This window comes from Solea solea, chromosome 15 (assembly GCF_958295425.1).
Source record: "Solea solea chromosome 15, fSolSol10.1, whole genome shotgun sequence".
In the NCBI taxonomy this organism is placed as follows: domain Eukaryota; kingdom Metazoa; phylum Chordata; class Actinopteri; order Pleuronectiformes; family Soleidae; genus Solea; species Solea solea.
The window spans coordinates 16,826,374-16,849,034 of NC_081148.1; the positions used below are offsets into that span (position 1 = coordinate 16,826,374).

Below are 22,661 nucleotides of genomic sequence, written 5' to 3' on the forward strand. Positions count from 1 at the left end.
CATCTATTTTCTACCGCTTTATCCTCCACAGGAGGGTCGTGAGGTGGTGGGGGTGCCAATGTCAGCTGACACAGGGCGGTATGCAGGGGTACACTCTGGACAGATCACCAGTCCATCGCAGGGCCACACAGAGACAAACAACCATTCACTCTCCCTCCTACAGTCAATTAGAGTGTCCAATTTACCTTATCCCCATTTTGCATGTTTTTGGACTGTGGGAGGAAGCTGGAGAACCCGGAGAAAACCCACCCACACACACACACACAAGGAGTTAAGATTAAGGCTGCAAAGATTAACATCAATCAATCAATCATTCACACATTATTTTGATAATCAAGTAATCTTTTGTAGTGTTTTCCTTTTTTTTTTATTTTTTTTTTAAATACAAGTGCTCTGATTTTTCAGCTCCTTAAATGTGAATATTTTCTGGTTTCTTTGCTCCATTTAACAAAGAAAAGAGTAATTTTGGTTTGTGGACAAAACATTAGACAAACATCATTTTGAGGTTCGGGAAACACCAATGAATATTTTCTGAACCAATTAATTGTATAAAAAATAGATTCATCAGTTAAGAACAAAATTGTAAGCTGCAGCCTGAGTTAAGATAAATATTTTACGGTCAACTCAAAAATGAAATAGCAAAAGACTTCAGTTTTTAAAAAAAACAAAACAAAACAAATTGGTTTATTAATATTGTTTGTACATAGCAAACACTATAAGAGCAGCAGAGGACCAGAAGTTGTGGTGTGAGTCATTATGTTTGGTTGTGTGAAAGGTCTGTGTTCAGCAGCAGGTCCCTGCCTCTCCTTTGTTGGCTCCGCTCCAGTAGCATGAACAGCTCTTCAACAGTGAACAGACTTGAACATTGCTTGAACTTGAAATTTTACCCCTCAGCAAAGGCAAAGAAAGAAAGAAAAAAAAAAAACAACAACAATACACATGACAAAAAAAATTCCTTCCTAGTGCCCGTGCTTGTCGAACGACAAGTGATAAATTAAAAATCTATTTGGATGTTGCTCATTTCATATAAGCTAAACCAGCGTCTCCTTCCATTCAGAGTTTCACCGCATCCTTTTCTGCCTCACATGATGACTGAAATAATGAAGTCTCCCTCTTCTACTCCACTGCCCCCCTTGGGTAAACAGTTTAAAAGTGCCATAGAATGTAACCCCCCCCCCCCCCCCCCTCCCCATACACCTTTCTTTGTCTATTGAGGTATTCCTCAATGACTGTTCAGAGGTCTCTTAACCAGTGAGAACAAATGTCGTAATAGTTTAACTTCACAATATTGTTTATACAAGAATTTAAGCCAATCCTTTTTCTTACAGTATGTACAGTCCCGCCCTTGTCCTCCTCTTTCTCCCCATCCATGGGTACATAAAGACACAACAACCCTACACTACATAGGTCCAGTTGTTCTCTGAAATGATATATTAGTTCCTCAGTTTAGCTCCATGTGCCTTCAGCCTTTTTAACTCCCATTTCTCAGTATCCACAGTTCATTTTTTTCCACTTTGCCAGCAGTGTGTACAGTAGTGCTTTTATGTGTAAACTTGAAAGCGTCAGAGCAGGTCTCACTCACTCTTCGTCTGTACAGACCTGAGAGACAAGACAAAGCAGACAGCAGCTGTAATGTAATGTTCACTTTTTGGTTTGATAGAAATGGAATATAAAATAAATCTTTTTTGTTTTTAGTGCACCATCATCTGAATGCATGGATTGTTGTTTCATTACCTCAATAAACCCTTTGTATTTACATCAGGAGCGAGAGGCCGCCATGTTGGACCACCACAAATGTAACAGACCAAACTTAACTACTTTTAGAGATTTAATGAAAAATTAAGGCGACCATAGGTTCTCCTACATGACTGGAAGGGTGAGGTGAGAGATATTCAGCTGCAATATATAGCTTCACCAATAGATGCTGCTATATCCTACAAACATGTGGTTTCAATGTATTTCTGCTTTGGCTTGAGGCAGATGCTGAAAACAACAAAACATCCCCTTCTAACTGAATTAATTAAAACAAATTAGGGCTGTAATGATTCATCAGATCTTGACCGCCAACTAAGTGTTTTTTTATAACCAATACAAGCGCTCTGATTTTTCAGCTTCTTCTGTGTGAATATTGTATGGTCATCAATCATTCAAATAGTTTTGGTTTGTGAACATCAAATAAAAGGACATTAGAGAACATCATGTTTGAGGTTTAGGAAAAAACAATGAACATTTTTCATAATTTCCTGACATTTTAGGAACCAAACTGATTGATTAATCAGGAAAATCATTGACATATAATAAAACTAACCGTTGTTGCAGCCCCCAAGATAAATAAAACATTTCTTAACAAATTCAATTTTGCTGCAATATGTCTCATTAATGTCAATAATGTCTCATTATTTAACCATTTTGCTGTTGGGGGAATGAGGGTGTGTAAAGTGTTCTTGGCAACAAAATTATAAAATAATAATTAAACTAATAATAAAACAAATATCTACATTTAGGAAAGATTGTGGCCGAGCAAAACAGACACAATATACCATAGAAAAGTGTATTGCAGTGCAAACTGTCTCTGTCGTATGTGTAAATCTTTTAAAATGTGTATCTTGTACATAGTGATATAATGAAGATGGTACATTTTTGGACATATTGTGCAGCCCTGGTGGTGAGTAAACACTGTATGTGTGGCTTTATGACATTTGTAACACAAGTATCTCACCTTGACAAATGGGTGGTCCAGCAGCATGCTAGCTGTCCATCGGCGTTTGGGTTCACTCTCCAGACAGTGTCCGAGGAAGTCCTTGCCCTCTGTGCTCAGCTTCTCTGGGATGGGGGGTTTATGGCCCATGCCCACTTTGTACATGATCTGGAAGTTGTGCTCGTACTCGTGCCAGGGTCTCTGCAGGTTGAAATTAAATCGAGTCATTTCATGTATCAGCTTATAATGTAAACAATAAAAATTGCCTCCGACAACCTGCAAGGCTGGATTTACACAGGATGCATGACCAAGTGCGTGACTCACCTGCTGTGGAAATTATGCTAGTTTACAAAAACATTGCCGTAGACATATTTTCTAAAGAATATCTGTCAGTCACATTATTTCATAATTTCTTGAAGAAAATGAATGGGAACAGGGAAACAAAGTGTTTGAGTGCTGAAACTGTGAAGAAAGATCATTTTCACTGTATATTTTTCACATGAAATACAGACGAGAGGTCTATTACCACGGCTCAGACAGCCAGTGCGAACGGTCTTATTAATTAATGTCTGCCTAAATGAAAAGAGAGATGTACCACAGTTATTTTATAACGCACTTTCTCTTTGAGGTATCAGGTATTTGCTGAAATAACCTGATACATTAATACAAGAATATCCGTTTTGTCATCTCCTCTCTGTGACATTTTTGTTAACAGTTTAATCTTTAATTACAATTAATGTGCTTTTTATCAAAAATGGTATAATTACATTTTAACTACATTATTCCATAATTCACAGATCTAAAATGATCCAGGCAGAGACACGAAGATGCAGCAGAATTATCATCTTACCGTCTCAGCAGAGCTGCAGCTTCATTTTTTCTTTTTTTATCCCGTTTGACAGAGCAACTGATCTGCTGTCTTTTTCCTAAAGTCACATTGTCTCCATTATTCTGCATAGGTATGCATATACTGCATGAGATGCTAAACCCCTACCTTTAAGTCTTTTCTATCATGACTCACCTTTCCCGTCACCATCTCGATGAGGACGCAGCCTAAACTCCAGATGTCTGCTGCTCGTCCGTGACCTTCGCCCTTTGCTCTAGTGATTACTTCAGGAGCCATATACGCTGAAGAAAATGGAAAAAAAGGTGAGAAAACCAGTTATGGCAGTAGAATTTAATAAGCAGCAATGTTGGCGTACTGCTTTATGTGACAAGACAAGAAAAACTAAAAGACACAGGCACAAAAAAAACATTAAAAAGTAAATGTTAATGTATTAATTAGAGACAAATAAGAGGACATTTTCTTATTCACGCTATAATTGTTCTAATAAAACTTGAGACAGCAGACTCCAAACCAAAATATTAAGCCACAGTGACCCCTGCTGGTAGACTGGAACCCATACACTACATAAAAAGCACTTACCGGCAGTTCCCAGTGTGCTGTTCACCTCACCAGGCATGGTGTGAGTGTTGTTCCTTAACTTGACTGAGCAGCCAAAGTCTCCCAGCTTAATCAGACCGGAAGAGGTCAGGAAGATGTTGGCTCCTGATAGAAACAGAAGAACACAGATGGCCTCAGCAATTTGGAAAACGGAGTTCACGGAAGACTGCTGTTTCTGCATCTCTGATAAGGTAAACAAAACAAGTGCCACTGACCTTTGATGTCACGGTGGACTATGCCGTGCTCGTGGAGGACATTGATGGCTGTAGTGGTCTGTTTACTATAAAGCCTGATGACGTGTTCCTGCAGGCCCAGTCTGGACACCTCCTCCAGGGTGCCCTCGTCACAGTACTCCATGAAGATGTACATCTCCTCCTACAGGAGAGTGCGTTGAAGTTTTTCAATCAGAGTTTGTCCATATAACCCAAGTGATGTCTGAACCGATGTGAAGTGTTCCTCTCTTACCCGATGGAGCTCAACGCCAAAGTATCGCACAAGGTTTGGGTGTTTGATGCCTTCGAATATTTTCAGCTCGTCGGCCGTCTCTTTTATTGTTTTGTGATCATTTGGCTGGAATCGGATCTGGGTGAAAAAGATTAATAACATATACATTACTTTATTGCCATTTGTTGATTTGTCATTATTTTGAAATAAATCAAATTGGAGTAGTGGTTGGCACTTTTGCCTTGCATCAAATAGACCCGGGTTTGTGTAGAAATACACTGGTATGGCAAAATTAGATCAAGATGGAGTGAGAGATAAGGTGACTGTAATTACTATTATTTAATTCATTATTATGTTTTTGTTATTCGTTTCATGTTCTACACACACACACACACACACACACACACACACACCCTGGTATATACAGAAGAACATTGTTTCTGACACGTACCACAGTTTGAGAACGCCCTAAAAAATTAGGCAGAACCTCAGTTTTTAGGGACTGGTTGAATTTAGGACTGGTTTACAGTTTAGTTGTGAAGTGCGGTTAAATTAAGAATAGGGTTAGAAATTAACTGGTTATGGTTAAGGATACCGCTTTGTTAGATATACAAGGTATACAATGACAATAAAGCTTCTATCTATAAAGCTTATTTATCGATCTATCTATCTATCTATCTATCATAGTTATTAGAGTTGCAGTACAGATAAATAATTGCAAACCTGCTGTTGGAGTACATACCTCCTTCATGGCCATTAGCTCTCCAGTGTCGACATTGATGCAGGTGTATACCTTCCCATACTGGCCTTCACCTGTTTCAACACAAACGAACACGACAGTTGCTGTATGTGCATAGTAATACCTCACATTGTAGCAAATACAATCACAAACTCGTCACACCTATCTTGTTGCCCCTCTGCCACTTGAAGGTCACTTTCCTGAGCCCAACATGCATGACGTTGTCGTAGGACTTGGGTGTGTGACACACTTGGCCGATGATGTTGCGCTGCTTCATCACGGCGTAACGCTTATCCTCAAATTTGCGAATGGAGCAACGGACGGCCTCCATGGGGCTTTGCCGGGCTGCTGTGTCTAATTACAGAGGGAGAAAGAAAAAAGATTAGTTTACTTAAAATCAAAAGGCAAACAAGCACATGGACTGGTTGGTGCAACGTGTCTCATCACTCAACAATCTCACCCTTGGACTGGCTGATGAAGGTGAGGAGCTCCCAGCTTCGACGTGCAGTGCTGTTAGGATCTCCCTTAGGATATGAGGGTTCTGTAGAAGAAAAAAATCAACTGTGTTGTTAACTTTTCAATTTGGAATCAAACCTTGCTGGGTACCGAGCACACCCACCTTCTCTGTCCTCCGTGGGGCTGGAGTGGCGGCTCAGAGATTTGAACTGCAACTCTGCTGCTACGGAAGACAGATGGAAATTGGATCCCCTGCAAAGACACGAAACATGCTGATGCAACACTGGGGTCCAATCATAAAACCAATGCTTCGTATGGATTGTTTAAGTCTGGCGGTTTCTCCGTTAATGGACAAATTGAAGCTCAGATGAGGGTTACTATATTTCTATGCATTTGACATCAACAACATTTAAAATGTTGCTACCAGAATCTTTGTGTTATAAACTTGCATGCAAATGGTTAGACATTCTTAATATTGAGATGCTTTTATGGAAAACCTTAGCAGAGACATTATAAAGTTCACAATTTAACCAATCAAACACTACACATGTCTATGCTACAAAACCAGAACTGTGTTTCTCTGGAACAATCAGATGATGTCATTTGCATTACCTCACAACCAAAGATTAAGCTCACCCACCAACAGTTGAGCATGCATTAGAGGCAATTGCAAGGTTACATCTCAAGAGTGCATGTTCAGATTTCAAAAGCACAAACAAACGCACTAGGAAAACTACGTGGCAGTGAATCATCAGCATTAAAGCAAGACTGATGTTAATAGCAGTAAAGAAGAGAGTATTATCATAGCCCAGACTTTAGAACTGTTTTTTTTCCCCTCCATTTTCACACCATGCACAACAATATCCTGTGATAAGACTTGTGTAAGGGACATATCTGTGATTTGGGGACACTGCGGTGCCTCTACATACATTAAGACTTTAAAGGTAACAATCTTCGTTACATTTTTAATTTAAATCTACATCACATCCCTGCATGTTATTAAGAAGGATCACAGGCACATTTTTAAATTTCAGGCATTTCAGGTAGAGTGCAAGGAGAAATTACTCATTATATACAGTCTAATAAAACTAGTTCATTTTGGTCCAAACGAAAAATAAAAAAAATAACAAAAAAATATGACTGACTTTTTAGATACAGTAATTTAATCCGTCTGGATTTATAAAAGTTTGTCAATGAATAATAAAAAAGTAAAAATGCAAACATGAGCGCTAACAAACGGGCAAAAATTCCTTCTCATCATCCTATTAAAAAGATTATTACTGATTTCACACATCACCAACTTAAAAAGAGGGTGAATTTATTTGTGGCTCTAAGTGGATGACTATTGCCAAAAAGAAAATTAAATAAATTCTCTTGAATACAGAACAAATGTCCTGCAAATATTAAAATGTTCTCCTTCCATTGTCAGGTGGCTAATTTTCTCTGTTGTATAAGGGGGTTGTGTTTTGACAACAGTTTCTACCAAGTGGCTGGGGGGGCAAGGCTACCTGACGTCACTGGGGGTGCTGCCTGGAGCTTTGGTGTGGCTGTGTTCCCCCGGGCCCTGAGGGACGGGGCGAGGGCCGTTGGGGAACAGCTGGTTCCGGAGATCACAGGGTAGACTTCGAGAGCTGTGTGGTGAAAAGACATACTGAAGAGCGCTGCCCGGGGAGGAAAGGTGGCTGCCATGGGATATGTTCACATGTATTTGTGTGTGTGTGTGTGTGTGTGTGACGAGTTGTGGAACATACACATATATACACACACACACTCAGTGTAATTATATACATTACAATATGACATACATGGCAAGATACACATACACACAAGGAAGCCCATGTAACACAGACTTATCTACAGAGCCACACCAGTATTAAGCATACATAAAGCAAGGTAAAGAGGCACAATAAGCCATGCAGGAAAAAGTATTAAATCTTCCATCACTTACCTGAATCCCTCAGCGTTAGGGATGAACAGGTTGGGGTTCGGTGGGTCACTGTGGCAGCGAGGAACTTTAACGGGCCGAGGACTATTCCTGGGAGCTGAATAGAAAAACACCCAAGTCTCCATTTAGTCAAGCTACCTACCACAGCAAACCTCAAACAGACTATGCATTGATCGAGGAGCTACAGAAAGTTAGCTTGCTGTGGTAATATACTGGCGGAAACTTGTGAGCAAGGGAGCAAATGCTATGTACTATATGCAGCAACATTTCTTAAAATAGACGGCTGCAGAACACTTAGAAGAGACAGAAAGAAAGGGAAATATGCAAATAAAATGAAATAAAAATCCAAGTCAAGAAAGGTAGGCAAGACACATCTAAGATACTTTTTCAAAACAAAAGTACGAAGCAAAAGAAAGTGAAGATTTTATGTTTGAACTATGCTGCAGTGATGATGCACATGAGGTACTGTGATGCTTTACTTTGATTAACATTGATATTTTATGGTTAATATATATTATAAACTAATTCAAGACACAGACACAACGTGTCAAGTCGCAACATTTAATGATTATTGTCAGTTTTTAGTTTGCTCAAACCTTAGATGTCATAGATTAACATTTGGCACTCACTCTTTGAAGAATCACTTTAATATAAACACAAAATTTGTGTCATGTTTAAGGCAATATGTGATGTTTGACTAAATGTTCCTTATTTCACCCACAATAACATTTGCCCTATTACTCAGAAAATGTCTGCTGAGCAAACATGCTTTCCTTCCCCAGTAACACTTAGTTATATCATCACATTTGCCCAGAGAAACCACAGTTCTTTACTGACGGCCACTGATAGCAGTGTGTTGTCGCTCAACACAGAGTGAGAAGAGGACATTAACTTCATTGCTGTTGTGTCTGTTTTGTGTCACCTTGACAACAAACTAATAATCTTGCAAAAGAATGTAAACACTAACAAAAGGCATGAACTCCAGATGCAGCAGTCACTGACAGTTCATACCACAAAGGACTCATCTTACCAATGTACAGGCCAGTGACCGGGCTGTGGGGTTTTCCGATCACATGTCCAATACATTCATTCATCAAAGCTTGTAAATTCTGGAGGAAGAAATGCAACATTTACAGTCAACAGATAAAACATTTGTCATATTTTACATATCCCTGTGCAAACATGCTATATTGAGAGGGAAAACAGGCCATTTACCAGGAAGTCATCCTCAGGTAGTGCTGATATAAAGGCAGGTTCAATGGCCTGAAGAAAATCAAAACCCTGAGTCGCCCACCTGTAGATGCAACACAGGGATCAATCAGTGGGTCCCAAAGCTTCCTGCGACTGTTCATTTTATTATTTTTGTCTTAAAAGCATATCGGTACACGTTGTCAAAAAGGTTAGGGTCAGTTTATAAAAAACTGAATTAAAATAAATACACCCATTTGACAAAGGGCTGGTTTTTCTGAGAAGCATATCAGCTGATTGCACTGTGAGGAACACGGATCTAATATGCGTGATTCATTAACAGATCTCAGCATCTTTTCTTTTGAGGAAGTTGCTCTAAGCAGCTCCTTGTGCTCTCCTCTGTGGGAACAGGAAGTAACGTGTCACACTGCGTGCAGTTGAATTCCATGTAATGGCTCAAAGCATGAGTATGGAAAAAAACTAAAGGCATGTATATTAATGCTGTGGCCATTACACGAAAACTAAGTATATATGTATTTTTCCAAGTTAAAAATAGCTGTAAAACAGTATAAATAAGAGGGCAAATGGGGCTTTTCTCACACAATAAAATCCCCTTTAACCCCTAAAAACAGTAAAAAGTTTGTTTGTGGTGATTAAAAATATTGTTTGCTGACTTACTTTTACAAAACCAACTGCACTAGTAAGTTGGCTGACTGGTCAATGAGATTGATGAAACTAACTTTAAATTTCTTTGCAGCAGTGCTACAAAAAACATCCTTGAGTCATGTATTGATGAAATGCTAACAGATGGTAAGGCCTTACCTGGGTTTGGTGCCCCTGCCACTCTCGCATTTGGTCAGAACATACGTCATCCATTTGCGGGCAAATGCTATGTAACGTTCACCGATTCTCTGCCTGAACTCTCCTGACATCAGGCGCACCACCTCCTTGTGATACTGTAAATAATAAAAGGAGTATATTTAGGATAACCACCTCAGCTTCATCTCATCCGATTACTTTGCAATGAATGTGTTGCCTTTGAAAAATATGTCCCACAAACAGGTCAATATTACAAGGTCAACGTTACCTTATGTACGTGAAGAGGACATGTTATGTTATGTTATGTTACATGCGCTGACCAGGACAAATATGAGTCAAAGAGAGGTTTACACTCTGAATAAAGTCCTTCTGTACAAATATAGAATGAGCAGCAGGTCACACCTCTAAAATCTTGCAGGCTCTCACCTCAAAGGCAAAGTTGTATCCCTGTATCATTGCCTCCCTGTAGTATTGATGCAGAGTGGCTGACTCAGACTCCTCCACCTCTGCCTCAAACTCTGTGGTGAACATGTATTCCACTCGTTCAATGGCAGTGCTGATCTTAATGCAGAGCTGCAGTGCCTCGTCCTGTGGCGGGAGCGAGGAAAGGTGAGATTTAGTTTTGGCACAGATTACTGCAAGTCAAATAAGACATTGCATGTGGTATTAATACTCTTGACTGCAAAGTAGTGCACCTGCAGCAAGGTAGCAAACCTGTGGGTTTGAAAAACTATATCTGTGAGTTTTACTGAAACAGATGTCAAACTTTCCAGAACTGTGGCCCTTTGTCTTTTTACCACATAATGTTAGTAGAACTGTAATTCACGGTAACTGATAGCAGGTGGTAAAAACACATTTGAAAAGAGGACAGCGACCACGCACCTGTCTTGACAACAGCAACAACATGAGCCGGAGTTTGTGAACAAGTGTGTGGCTTGTGGTTTTCGAAAAATACCTTGAGCTCCTCCAGAGCGCCCGCGATGAGCGGCTGACTCGATGTTTGCTCCCGGCTAAGAGTGAGCACATCCTCCATAGACTGCTGAAAGGCCTTTCGCTGGGCCACCAGGTGAGCTGACTGCATCACGATCAAGAGCATGTTCTCCACCTGAGAGCACAGTAGACCAGTTGGGAGGGTTGAAAATAATACACTTACAACGACACCTACAAATTCTAGGATTGTAAAAAAAATAGCTATGCTCTGAAATATCCCAATTCCATGACATGACACTGTAGCGAAACTTTGAAATGCTATTCTTGACAGTGGTTTTGTGTTGTATTTAAGCCTCTGGGCGCTAGTTGTCAGCAGGCTTTCAGCCCTTTGACTCTCGACTCTTCTCATATCACCAGACAATGGAAATTGAATAGATTGTGTGCGTATAACATTGTGATATTTACTACTGAGATTTTTGCTTAAAACAGAGTATTTAGGGGGGGAAAAAACTACTTTCCAATGTAACATACTGTCAATCACACACATACCTTCATGGTGCTTAAAGTGTCAACAGTTTCCACCTGTGGGACCAGCTTCAGCAACTCTCCGTCCCACTGAGCCCAGTCAGAATCAGTAGTGAAGTCAGTTCTGTGTTTACTCATCAGCAGGTAGGCCTCGTCATCAGCTATTTCCTCTGGCTCTTTGGAACAGTCTTTGCCTGCTGCAGCATTGAGAAGCTGCAAGATGAGTGGCCGCTGATTCATCAAAGCGCAGGGGACAAAAACTTGGAGTTCTTCCAAGCCTGGGATCTGAACCTAAATATAAAAAAAGGAGGTTAAACAGCACATAAGTGACCCAATGACAGAAATAAGAAGATTAAATATGTGCAAAATTTACAGAAGGGCAAACACCTTGACAAAGTTTCTCTTCTTCAGCACCTCAAGGAGACAAGGCACCCCATTAGTGATACTGAAATCTGCAGCAACTTCCAAATCCTGCAGAGAGGGAAGAAAACAAGGTGTTTGTTAGAACACAGAGAGAAAACCGTGTCCCTAAATAAACTGTTATTTACAATGTCAGGTCGCATAGGAAAATTCATGTTTAAAAGTTTTAAATTAAAATAAATGCAAATCATACCACTACATTTATATATCGTGTGATTTTTAAGAGGAAAAAAATCAAAGAGTATTTCAGAGATTTGATTTTCAGGCCATATTACTTAGTCCTTGTGAAGTTATTTCCTGTATTCTCTCACCTTACGAAGCATTTTGGCGAAACCTAGAGCCTTGGACGCTCGCTCCCGGGCCTCGTGGAACAGCTCTTTAAGTGAGCGACTTGTCTCAATAACGGACCGTCTAGAAGAAACAAAATGTTTTAAGTTTAAAACACTGCCGCTGGGAGCACAGACTATATTAATGACTGAATGAATAAAAATCATTACCATGGTATTCTATTCTCCTTACCTGATCTCATCTGAGGCCGAGCTGTCATCTGCACTTTCCCAGAATTCATTACCACTTCTTTGCAAACCAGCATCCAGGAACTCCCCAGTGGATTTGAGCAACATCCCAGCGATGTCACTGTCAAGAAAGGAACAAACCTCATAAATGATTAAACTCTTGAGTTGGAGAGGTTTTCAGTGTCACACTGATTTGCAAGTAGGTCAAATGACTATAACAATAATCTTATTTTTTTATACATTACATGGACTCACCAGAAAAGCTTCCCAGACTGGGCCTCTCCACCACGGATATAAGGAGTGATAACCTTGGTGAAGTTCCACTCCTCCTCTAACAGATTCTTCAGGCTGTGAGAGGCCTGAGGCAGCTGCTGCAACATCTGGATCCAACTGTGCATGTAGTCAAAGTAAACCTGCAGCGACAGGGACAGATATTACATTTAAATAATGCACAATTTCTAAGGCTACAACATTTATCTATTAGTAATCGACAACTAAATTAATATTTGACTATTTGGATACTCAATTTCCTGGTTTAAGCATTTTTTTTGTCAATAAAGAAAATGTACCCAATGAAAATTTGACTATTTTCATCATTTTAAGGACCACACAACTAATTAAATAATGGAGAAATTAATCAATTATGAAAATAATTGTTAGTTGTAGTCCTGGATCCTAAGCTTCTACAATGGTTGAGCACTATCAAAGCTTACCTCAAGCATCTTGTGTAGATCGTCTTCAAACTCATCAATATTGGCATTGGTCTGCACGCCCTGAGCATATGTGACAACACCGCGTAGCATGAACTGATAATACTGCTTCATCAGAAGACCACCTTTAAGAACCTCCTTACACTCACGCACCAACTGCAAAGCAAAAATAACAGAGACATTAGCTCTACACTCATCATTAGTTAGTCTTCAAAGACAGTGCCATTCTGTTAAATAGTAACAATAGTTGTCTCAGTAACACAGAGGAGTCACACAATTGTCTAAAAAGGCAACCAGAAATGTGTATAGCCCATAGGTGTATGTGCCGCCATCATCATCATCGAAAGTCCTTGCCTGTTTGATACTGAGCAGTGACGGCTCTCCAGCAGGCCTCTGTTCAAGTCGCAGCTTAAGGCATTCGTGAATGACATTGAGAAGGACTCTGCACAGCACAAGGAACGCTGGCCGGAAGGATGGGAGGTCCATGTCCATCAAATCCTCCCAGGATACCGGGTCTGCTCCGAGTTCCGGATTAGCCGGACTACTGCAGGACTCGTGGCGTGCAAGCTCTGGCAGGTAGTCACTATACAGCATAGGATCTGGGAAGTCTGCAAACTGGAGGTGGAACAGAGATGGAGGAAAGTTAAATCAGCCAGTTTATGTGTTGTTGTTGTTATATCATCAACAGAGTAATCGTTTGGTTTTACGATTTCATTTTTGTTGCTATTTTATAAATATTTCTTGAACTGTTTTTTTGTTGTTTCATGAACTATCATGCTTGCTCAATCTTGGAGAGAAGCCTATAAAGATTATGTCAAAAATTAATCCCTTTTCGAGTACAGAATATAGTATATACATTACTGAAAAACATATAGTCCTATAACTATTACTTTTTGTGGCTCCATCACATTGACCAGAGCTAAAACAGTGCAAAGATGGTTCCAGAACTGGTTGATGTTATGGGACTGCAACTTCTCAAACGTGTTCGCATTCCCTCAAGAACATTCTCAGGAGGAGGGCGGTGTCTGAACCTCCTTAAACTGCTCCTCTAAATGTATCTAAGCTTACTATTTCCAAAACCGAGACACCTTCATTATAATAACTTAACTCTATTGGATTTCCTCAAGCGTATCCTAAAACTTTGTATGAACTTCATCAGTTGTATCCAAACTTTTGAAGGGCATCAGCTTATTTCCCTCAACAATAAAAACTTAATCATAGATAAAAGTTTGCTAATAAATAATGCAAGACCGTAATCATTAAAAGAAACACTATCCTTTTACAATACATGTCCAATTTACTGAGGAATCTAGGTTTGAGATTTGGGGCAGTAACTTGCCATAATAATGTTAAAAACTGATGGCAATAGAAAAATGACACCATCTGCTTTTGTTTTTGCACAAACTTGTGCAATCCCTGCTACTTCAAATGGCTGCTTAAGTATCTGAACTAGTGGGCTTTTTACTACTTAATGCATAATTATTAAGCATAACATTGTGATTAGCTGAAATGCAGCTTGCAGATGTTCCATTCTCACCTCCAGTGCAGGTGTGTGGCGTAGAAGTGCCGCTCTGGACCGCTGAAGAGAGCGGTCCATCAGTTTGTGCAGTCTGAGAATCAGTTTACGCAGTCCCATCTGTTTCAGAGCTTTATCCACAAACGGTCGGTATATGGCTGTGGGGCAGAAAACTCCCCCTCCCATTTTTGCTTCTGCACTTCCTTCAGTAGCAGTTGGGAGAAACTCGTCTTCTGACAACAATCGGGCAAATTTACGAGTCAGGGAGGGAGACAATTCTCCATCTGCTACATGACCTAATTCCCCCTCCTCTTCAAGATCTCTGTCCTCCCCTTCACTTTCAGCTGTAAAAGTCGCTGTCGAGTCACTCTCCTCATTGTTCTCATTCTCATCGTCTTCATTGCCACGGGAGCAGCGCGGTGAAGGGATTTCAAAGACAGGCCATCCAATACGGGATAGATCATGGAGGCCCAGCACAGTGGCCATAACACGCAACTTCTGGTTGAGGTCCTGGGTGATATTGAGCCACAGACAGAGCGCCTGCACCCTGCCCTGGAAGTCTCGTGCTGCATACTTTTCATAGTCCCTCTGCAGAGCCTGCAGTGAGGGATAGAAAGCCTCCACAGACTCCAGCAACTCCATGACCCGCTTAACCTGCTCAAAGGCCAGCCGCTGGCGCTGAAGGTGTTCCCTGCAGTCAGTGCCAGGACCCAGAGGCTCTGCTGCATTCATCGTAGTCGAAGGACATGAGCTAAATCCCCATGGATCTACTCCACAGTGGTTGGTCTCTGCTACACCAGGCTCCCTCTCCTCGCCAAAGACTAAACCTGAGATGCTCTGATAATCCTCCTGGACCATTTCAGACCCTGAACACAGGGTGCCTCTCAGGCTCTCATAGTTGACCTTAAATTGCAACACCTCATTAATGATGTCAGGGATGGCCTGGCGGGCAGTGAAAAGAAAAAGGTCTTGATCACTGGTGGAGCGGCGTGCATGCCAAGCCTGCAGCTCCAACCAAATGACCTCCTTGTTGTGTCCCATGAAGGCTGTGTTCTCCAGGCCTCTCTGCTCCTTCTCTTTCCTCTTAGAGGACATAGATGTGAGCTTTAGCAGCAGGCGCAGAGTCTCAAAGAACTTGAGGCGGTCAGCAGGACAGTCTGTCCTGGAGGTCTGGCGGTGGGTGCGGGCAATATGTGGCATTGACACAGGCAGTTTGCCACTGCTGCAGCCCAAACTCAAGTAATGCTTCCTGGGATCCATGCTGAGGCCACCAAATGGGCTCGACTTCGAGAGTGGATCCAGCATGAAGGATTCTTCAAAGGTTTTCTTGTGGTCTCTCTCTGTGGAGCGCAGTGTGGCCCGATGTTTTTTGCCCTGCTTGTAGCTATGCTCCTCTGGGGTTTCCACTGGCCTGTGACTCTCTCTCACAACAGATGGGCCAAGTTCCACTGAAATGAAAAAAGGAAATACTTTCTACTACTAGTAAAATAATAACATTTATTTATTAACATATCTGTTAATCATGAATTTCTTAACTTACCCTTGTTAGGAGAACGTCCAACACTCCTTGCTTGGCTGTTCCGCTGATGTTTGCCAGACATGCGTTTCATCTGACGGTGGTTAAAGGGAGGTGTTGTGCCATACACAGCTTCCTCTTCCTCACTAGGAGAGTCCCAGGATTCATCCACCCCAGAGTTCTGTTGGGATGCATCTTTCACTGGCTTGGACTGCCTGTCAACATTTAGTGATATTAATCAGTGAGATTACAATCATCATATAATAACTGCTACCTGGAAGTGTTGTTAACCAACCAAGTCAATGCTTTGTCATTACGAAACAGCTTCAGCCCTATCACAAGAAAACCCATGAAATGTGTGTGCATGTCTAAGAATCCTGGGTTTGTTCTACTGAAAGACAGACTGTGCAGCAAATCTCTTTTAATTTCACAGCAAACAGGTTGCTAAACTGCAACTAGACTAAATGGCTGCTGCAACCTACAACAGACTGACGCGTTGTCTGTCCTTTGGAGACTGACTGGCTGCCTCCCAAATGTACAGCAACTATCCTGTGTGCATGACCACAGCTGTCCAGACATGGGATAATAAACTGTGGTCACCCCCCGTCTGCACAGGTAAACAAAACAGCTCAACGAGGAAGAGAGAAATAGTAACCTTCATTAACTCTGTCTGCTAAGTCATCAACCCTTCTGCTAAAGTCAGGTTTACATGGAGTACTGACACTCTGTTACTGTAGGCAAAACCCGAGTGAATGCAAAACACCATATCTCTTTCATGTAATTGTAGTGACTCTTATCTGAAAGAGAAGGAAAAAAAGCATAATGCAAGCGGCACACTTTTCTGGATTACAATGTCACAGGCTTGTGCCTTAAGGCTTTTTGGAGGGGTTTTTAATAGGATTAGGGAGAAAGGTCGGGAGGTCTGACTCCCCCAAAGAAAAACAAAAGGAGAAAGAAGAAGAAAGGCATGACAAAGGACGTTCCATATGCTGGTCGCCATGTGTTCCCCCATCGATCATCTCATTGAAAAGCATTCCCCAACACGTGCCCGAGTTGAAAGGGGCAAAGGCTGGATCACTTTCACCGAGCGAGTATGAGTGAGCGTTAAGGGAGGATGGTAGTCATCTGGAAGTCACTCACTCGCTTCAGCTTTTTAAGGAGCCGAACATATTGTCTAGACTTCTAATGCTATTCTGTTGCAAAGGGGAATCTGTCCACACACACACACACACACACACAGTCCAATGGGAGCAGCTGTAGAACTACACACAAACTGGACCAACACCTGCTGCAAATCGTGCAACTTTACATGCAATTAGATTCCAGATTTAATCAAGACTTCATAGACAAAGCACACTGCAAAAATGGCACCAACAGCACCACCACCCTCATAACCAAAACAGTGTTGAAACTGCAGAATAACTTGCACTTGCCTCTATGAGTGCATTGTATGGGAAATTGTGAAGGGGCTTGTTCTGCAGGAGCAGCACACCACAGTGATCTTTTCAGTATGCAGGCACGAGACGGCACAGTAAGAAATCTTTTGTGTTACAATAAGGGGTTTAGCATAACAGCAACAGACAGAAATTGCTGTGCAATGTGCATGCTCGATAAAAAGGTAAAACAGGTATCAGGAAACTGTGTAGTTAACCACGAACATCAAGGGAAAGCTATTAACCTCCCACTGCGTACGTTGCTATGATCAGATTGTGCACACATTTGTAAACATTCCAGTACGTGCATGGGTGTGTGGTGTCAAAGGACAGAAATAGCAAATGCATGAGAGAGAGAGGGAGTTTTAAAAAGACCTGACGCAGAACGGCATGACTAAATCACTGAGGAATGACAACGGAACCAATGACGCCCTCTTACTGCATGTCAGTTTGTTTGGTTGCCATGAGACACTGCCACAAATGCTATGCAAATTTCTCTGCCGATTTCCTTACTGTTTTCCCAGCAAAAATGTACTTGCAGGCTGCCCAGAGGAAGTAACTGGCCTGCATGCCCTGCACGCTAAGGTCTTCAAGCTGTCCCTGCCTGGCTGCCACTAGTGACTTATCACTGCAGATGGTGTCTGGCTGCTCTCAATGGCTCATCTGATGGCTCACTGGGGCTCTAATAAAGGCCAGTGGAATGCTAGAGCCCCCAGGCAGAAACACTGAGTGCATAATAAACAGCACAAAATCAGGACTCTTTTCTGTATGACGACTGAAGCAATGTTACCAAGAGCTGCCAGAGTCAGGGGGGCTGACCTTTGACACCGACCATCCATACCATTGTACTAGGAAGGGGCGCTCTATTGTATAGCTGTGACACGTGGCCCGTGAGGCACACAGCTGAATAGCACACAGCTGGTTAGTGAGCACACTTGCTCACAATGTCTAAAATAAAAGGGAAAAGGAGGAGAAAGGGGCCAAAGTTTTCTAAGAACATAATTTCCACTAATCGGGTCATGCTGGCATAACTGATGCTTGGCGGACTAAATCTAGATTTGCATCTACACCCTCCCACCCAATGCGCACACACACACACACAGTAAACAGGATGTGTCTGCTGCCATGTAATGTCAGCCTAAGGTCGACTATTGAGTAAAAACATAATACCTGTGTGTGCAATGTGCATGTATGCTCCAAAATTCCTGTGGCAGTGTGCTTCATTTGTGCAACTGTGTTCACATCTGACCTGCAGTAAAAAGTCCTGATGAACAGGCAGCAGCCACAGTGTGCTCCATAGGCTGACAGCATTCAGAAACAATGCACACAACACACTTAACCACACCCCCATATGGAACAGTGCAACGCTGCCAGGAGTGGACCACCCAATCTCTCTAGCATGCACTGTGCAATGCATACTTCACATATACGAATGAGGCCTTTGCTTCAGTGAGACATGACAGGATATGCAGAAAGTCACTTTCATTCACAACAATCAGCAAATCATTGCGTTGTTACAACACTGCTGTACTCATTTGCCTTTGCAAATTGCTTAACCCAGGGAAACATCAACTTAGACACAAACCTTATTCCACCAGTAGAAGCTCATGACATTTACCACAACAAATCCCATGACCCAAATTAACTAAATGTAGACACTGCAGACTAAGCAGCATGAGGTAAAATGTGAGTAATGACACATTTTTCTCCTTATTCCAGTTGCATCATAAATGCTACGCAGGCAGTTGTCTTTTCCACTATTTAAAAAAAAAGCAAAACCTTTGCTGATTTCAACTCACTCTTCTCTCTCTCTCTCTCTCAAACAGTTAAGCACAACATATTACCAAATCTAATCAAAGAATTTGTATTTGTGCAGCACTTAACCATCTTTGCCTCCCATCTCTGTTACCATCTAACATAATCTACCTCTGCAGCACTTCAGTAACATCAAGTGCCACAGTTATAGCACTTGCAAAGATCCTATTGTTTGAATGAAGCGACAGATGAGAGTGACAGAATGTGAGAACAGCATTAATTTCTCTAAAGCAGGTGTTGAAAGAGACAGGATGCAGTTAGGAAATGCTAGAGGGCGGTCCATCTGTATCCTACAGCCTGTGCTGCTGGCAAATGCAGGCATTGATGAGCTCAGCCCCAAAGGCGTCTCCAGGGCTCCATCCACTGTGCACAGTGCCACCACATCCTGAAATCCCTGGAATGCCTGTCAGCCACAATGTCTTCACTATTGACAAAAGACCTCTGTACTTGCAGCCATAGCGATAGCCTTCAATTCAAGCAAGCACATAACTCCCCCTTCTCAAAATAGTTGACAATGTAAACCTAACAGCACAAACACTCATCAAGGTCAGGTATAACAATATCTCTGTTAGAAAACAAATTAAATACTTTTTTGAATGTTTGAGGCCGTTTTTTTCACTCTGAAATTAGAATGCAATTGCTGAACTAATGTGTCCCTGCAAACCACCATCTTGGCAATAAGGCCCTCCTTATGCACAGCTGTATGTTCTGCACAATTCCATTACTATAGAAATTGTAACTACAACAAACAGTAACATGCAGCAAACACATTATTTGAGCTTTGCAGATCATAGTTTACCTTTCACCACAAACTTTACTTGCGCTCAACAACACAATTACACTAAAATGCCTCATGCCTCCAGCAATGGCATGGCTCGGTCTTTTTCTGTATGTGACAGTGCTGGACAGCAATTACATAAACAGGTCCAGTATTGCATAATCATGCAATATGTGTGTGTGCTTGTTTTTGTTACCTCTTTAGGACCTTGTCAGGACCAAACGTCCACACAGGGACATAAGCCTGGTCCTAATGAGGCAGAACCTTATTTTTTAGGCTCTGGTTAAAGTTAGGATTACAATGTGAATTGTGTTTAGATTAAGGTCTGACTTGTGCATTAACTGATTCGGGTTAAAGTTTGGGACAAGGCTTTGGATAGACTATCCAAGTACATCAATGCACGTCAATGCAGTGTCCTAGCAATAATAGCCGCACAAACCTGCCTATACTTATAACTGAGTGGCCACAAGGTTGCAGGGAGAACAACAACTGGCTGGTGCTCAGTCATTACTGAACAAGAGAAAGGAAAAAATGAAAAAAACGCACACAAATGTGCTCAAAACTAGAATTATGGCAGATGACAGAGCTGATCCTGCATGATAAAAGCCTCAAAGTCACTCGCAGTCTCTCTGCAGACAAACAACTGCATGTGAGGAGGAGGGAGGACAGGGGGAAGACACAACAGCAGCAGATTCCTGAGGGTCTGTCGCCAGCCGTCAGGGGCAAACACTGCGACATTTCGATTAGATGTGTATGTGCTCATATGAGGGAAAACCTCTAAAAGTGTCTGTCTCTCTATGTGTGTGTGCAGACATGCAGTAGCCTTGTCGTCTAAACACACACATACATCTCCACATAATCTGCAGTAGACAGTCAACCAAGTTGAAAGGCTGAAGGTAAAATAACACAAACGCGTGTGAATTAAGTGCACAGAGTGAGTGAGCGCATAATATCATGCTTCAGCAGTGAAGTGTGAGCCGAGAACAGCAGAAGTCGAGCTCTAGTATTAACAATAACAGTGAGGCGCAATGCTAGCTAAAGCCAGCGAATTGTCTGTCTCGGTATAGTGATGAAATGCACAATATGACAATATCAAACCAACAACAACACTCTTTAAGGCCCGTCTCACAAACCCACAATGCAACACTCGCCTCAGTATCGTAAACTTTATCTTTGCGAACTTGTTGGTGAACAATACACTGACAAGCGACAGCTAACAGGAGACGGCAGCTAGCTTGTTCCCTAACATGTTGCACTGTTAATGTGAATAGTTCGTCTTGTTACCTTAGCATTTGGCGGACATGTTTGCCTCCCTCTCTAGCAAGCAGGGATTTAAAGAGCGGCTAAAAATCCGCAGCGCAGTGCGTACGAAAATGTTGCTCCGACAAAAAAAAAAAAGTTTGCAACTCTCCAGCGTTGCAAATGCAGCGACTGCACGCGCGCCACTATTTGGCAGGAAAACGACTTGTGAGGGATGAGCGCGAGCGCTCCCGTGCAACACTGACTCACGCTCAGCTCTCTATTTGGCAAGCGCGAGGTCCTGATGGTGTAGGGTCTGTTCAACAAAATTCGCATACCTGCTGGGCTTGTTGCGATCCGGAGGCTCCATTGCAAGGCATCGGGTTCAGGTTTCTAACCGTGCATGGACTCAACCATGTCGAGGCGGTTTCAGGCAGACTTTGCACCGCTTAATGTTTGCAAAAGACGCGGATTTGTGTCTCTTTGAAGCACTTTTTATCCACCGGCACAGTCGACTCTCGCTAGCGCGTATGCCGTCGCCATCTTTCCGACGCTCATTGAGGAGGAGTACCACGGTCTTGCATTGCTACGGCAACTCGGATGGGTCATCCCCGGCCAATAACTGTGCAAGCACAGATATGACAAAGATTGTATGATGTCCTTAACTGAATGCATCTTATTATAATGACTCTCCCTTCGATTTAATCGTTTTTTCCTGTTGTTTTCTGTTTTAATGATTAGAAGCTGTAATTTGTATTTTCTATCTTAGAAAACGAAACTGTAAATTTGTAAATCCCATCACCACATGAACCCACATGACGGCTCTTAATTGGCATACAATTAAATTCCGTACAAATTACTATAGCTGAAATCAGGTTAGCAGTATGGTTCGACTAAATAATAAAATAAAAGAACAATGTAATAGTCGAAATAGCGCTTTCACATTATGGGGTTCTGGTGTCCCCTAGTGGTCGAATTTGTCATGTCACATATATCTGTCTAAAATTACTGGCGTGTGACATTATGTATACATAGGATGGAATATACAATGTTACATTTTACACTTTATTATAACATTTCACATTAAAAACGCATTTTTATCTATCTATCTTATAATGTCTATCTATCTATAGAAAAAAGAAAAACAAGACATTTATATAAAAAAAAAAAAAATCAAACAGCCCTACTGACTGTTGTATGTAAGTGTGAATATTGTATGTAAAGGTGTATGTGTCTATCCTTAGCAGGCTTGCCTGACCAGTTCTCCCTGATGCCAAACCCTCCATGAGTCAATCACTTCAGTAAAGTTGGAAATATTTTCACACTTCCGCGATCAATAACGTTGTCCTCACTTATTACACCCAAACTTCTCCTGCATATTGCTAATGTTAATAAAGTATCTGTTTATGTATCGGGGGAGTTGTAACTTTCTGTTTCTCGGCACAGTAAAAAAAAACATTGACAGTTTGACAATGACCTGTTAAATGACACCATGAAACCAATCGAAAGTAACAAAAAAAAACTATTCGAC

At 41.6% G+C, this 22,661-nt stretch overlaps 1 protein-coding gene across 3 annotated transcripts; it reads right to left on the reverse strand.

The window, feature by feature from the left end:
• Positions 1 to 1,183: 1,183 nt before the first annotated feature.
• map3k4 (mitogen-activated protein kinase kinase kinase 4) lies at positions 1,184 to 21,696 on the reverse strand. 3 transcript variants are annotated; one of them, XM_058651235.1, is made up of 27 exons: positions 21,469 to 21,696; positions 15,890 to 16,080; positions 14,371 to 15,797; positions 13,188 to 13,448; positions 12,837 to 12,989; positions 12,379 to 12,536; positions 12,128 to 12,244; positions 11,920 to 12,019; positions 11,576 to 11,659; positions 11,213 to 11,479; positions 10,689 to 10,838; positions 10,160 to 10,321; positions 9,737 to 9,870; positions 8,942 to 9,020; positions 8,757 to 8,835; positions 7,730 to 7,823; positions 7,290 to 7,412; positions 5,945 to 6,033; positions 5,786 to 5,866; positions 5,488 to 5,679; positions 5,329 to 5,399; positions 4,608 to 4,724; positions 4,358 to 4,517; positions 4,125 to 4,247; positions 3,720 to 3,826; positions 2,720 to 2,899; positions 1,184 to 1,599 (listed from the first exon to the last, which is right to left on the reverse strand). In XM_058651235.1, the coding sequence occupies exons 1-27, from the start codon at positions 21,498 to 21,500 to the stop codon at positions 1,579 to 1,581; spliced, it is 4,752 nt and encodes a 1,583-aa protein (XP_058507218.1). In that variant the 5' UTR covers positions 21,501 to 21,696; the 3' UTR covers positions 1,184 to 1,578. The 3 variants fall into 3 exon arrangements, with proteins under 3 accessions (XP_058507218.1, XP_058507219.1, XP_058507220.1); XM_058651236.1 differs by lacking the exon at positions 21,469 to 21,696 and adding an exon at positions 21,176 to 21,346; XM_058651237.1 differs by lacking the exon at positions 7,290 to 7,412.
• Between the last annotated feature and the right edge of the window lie 965 nt (positions 21,697 to 22,661).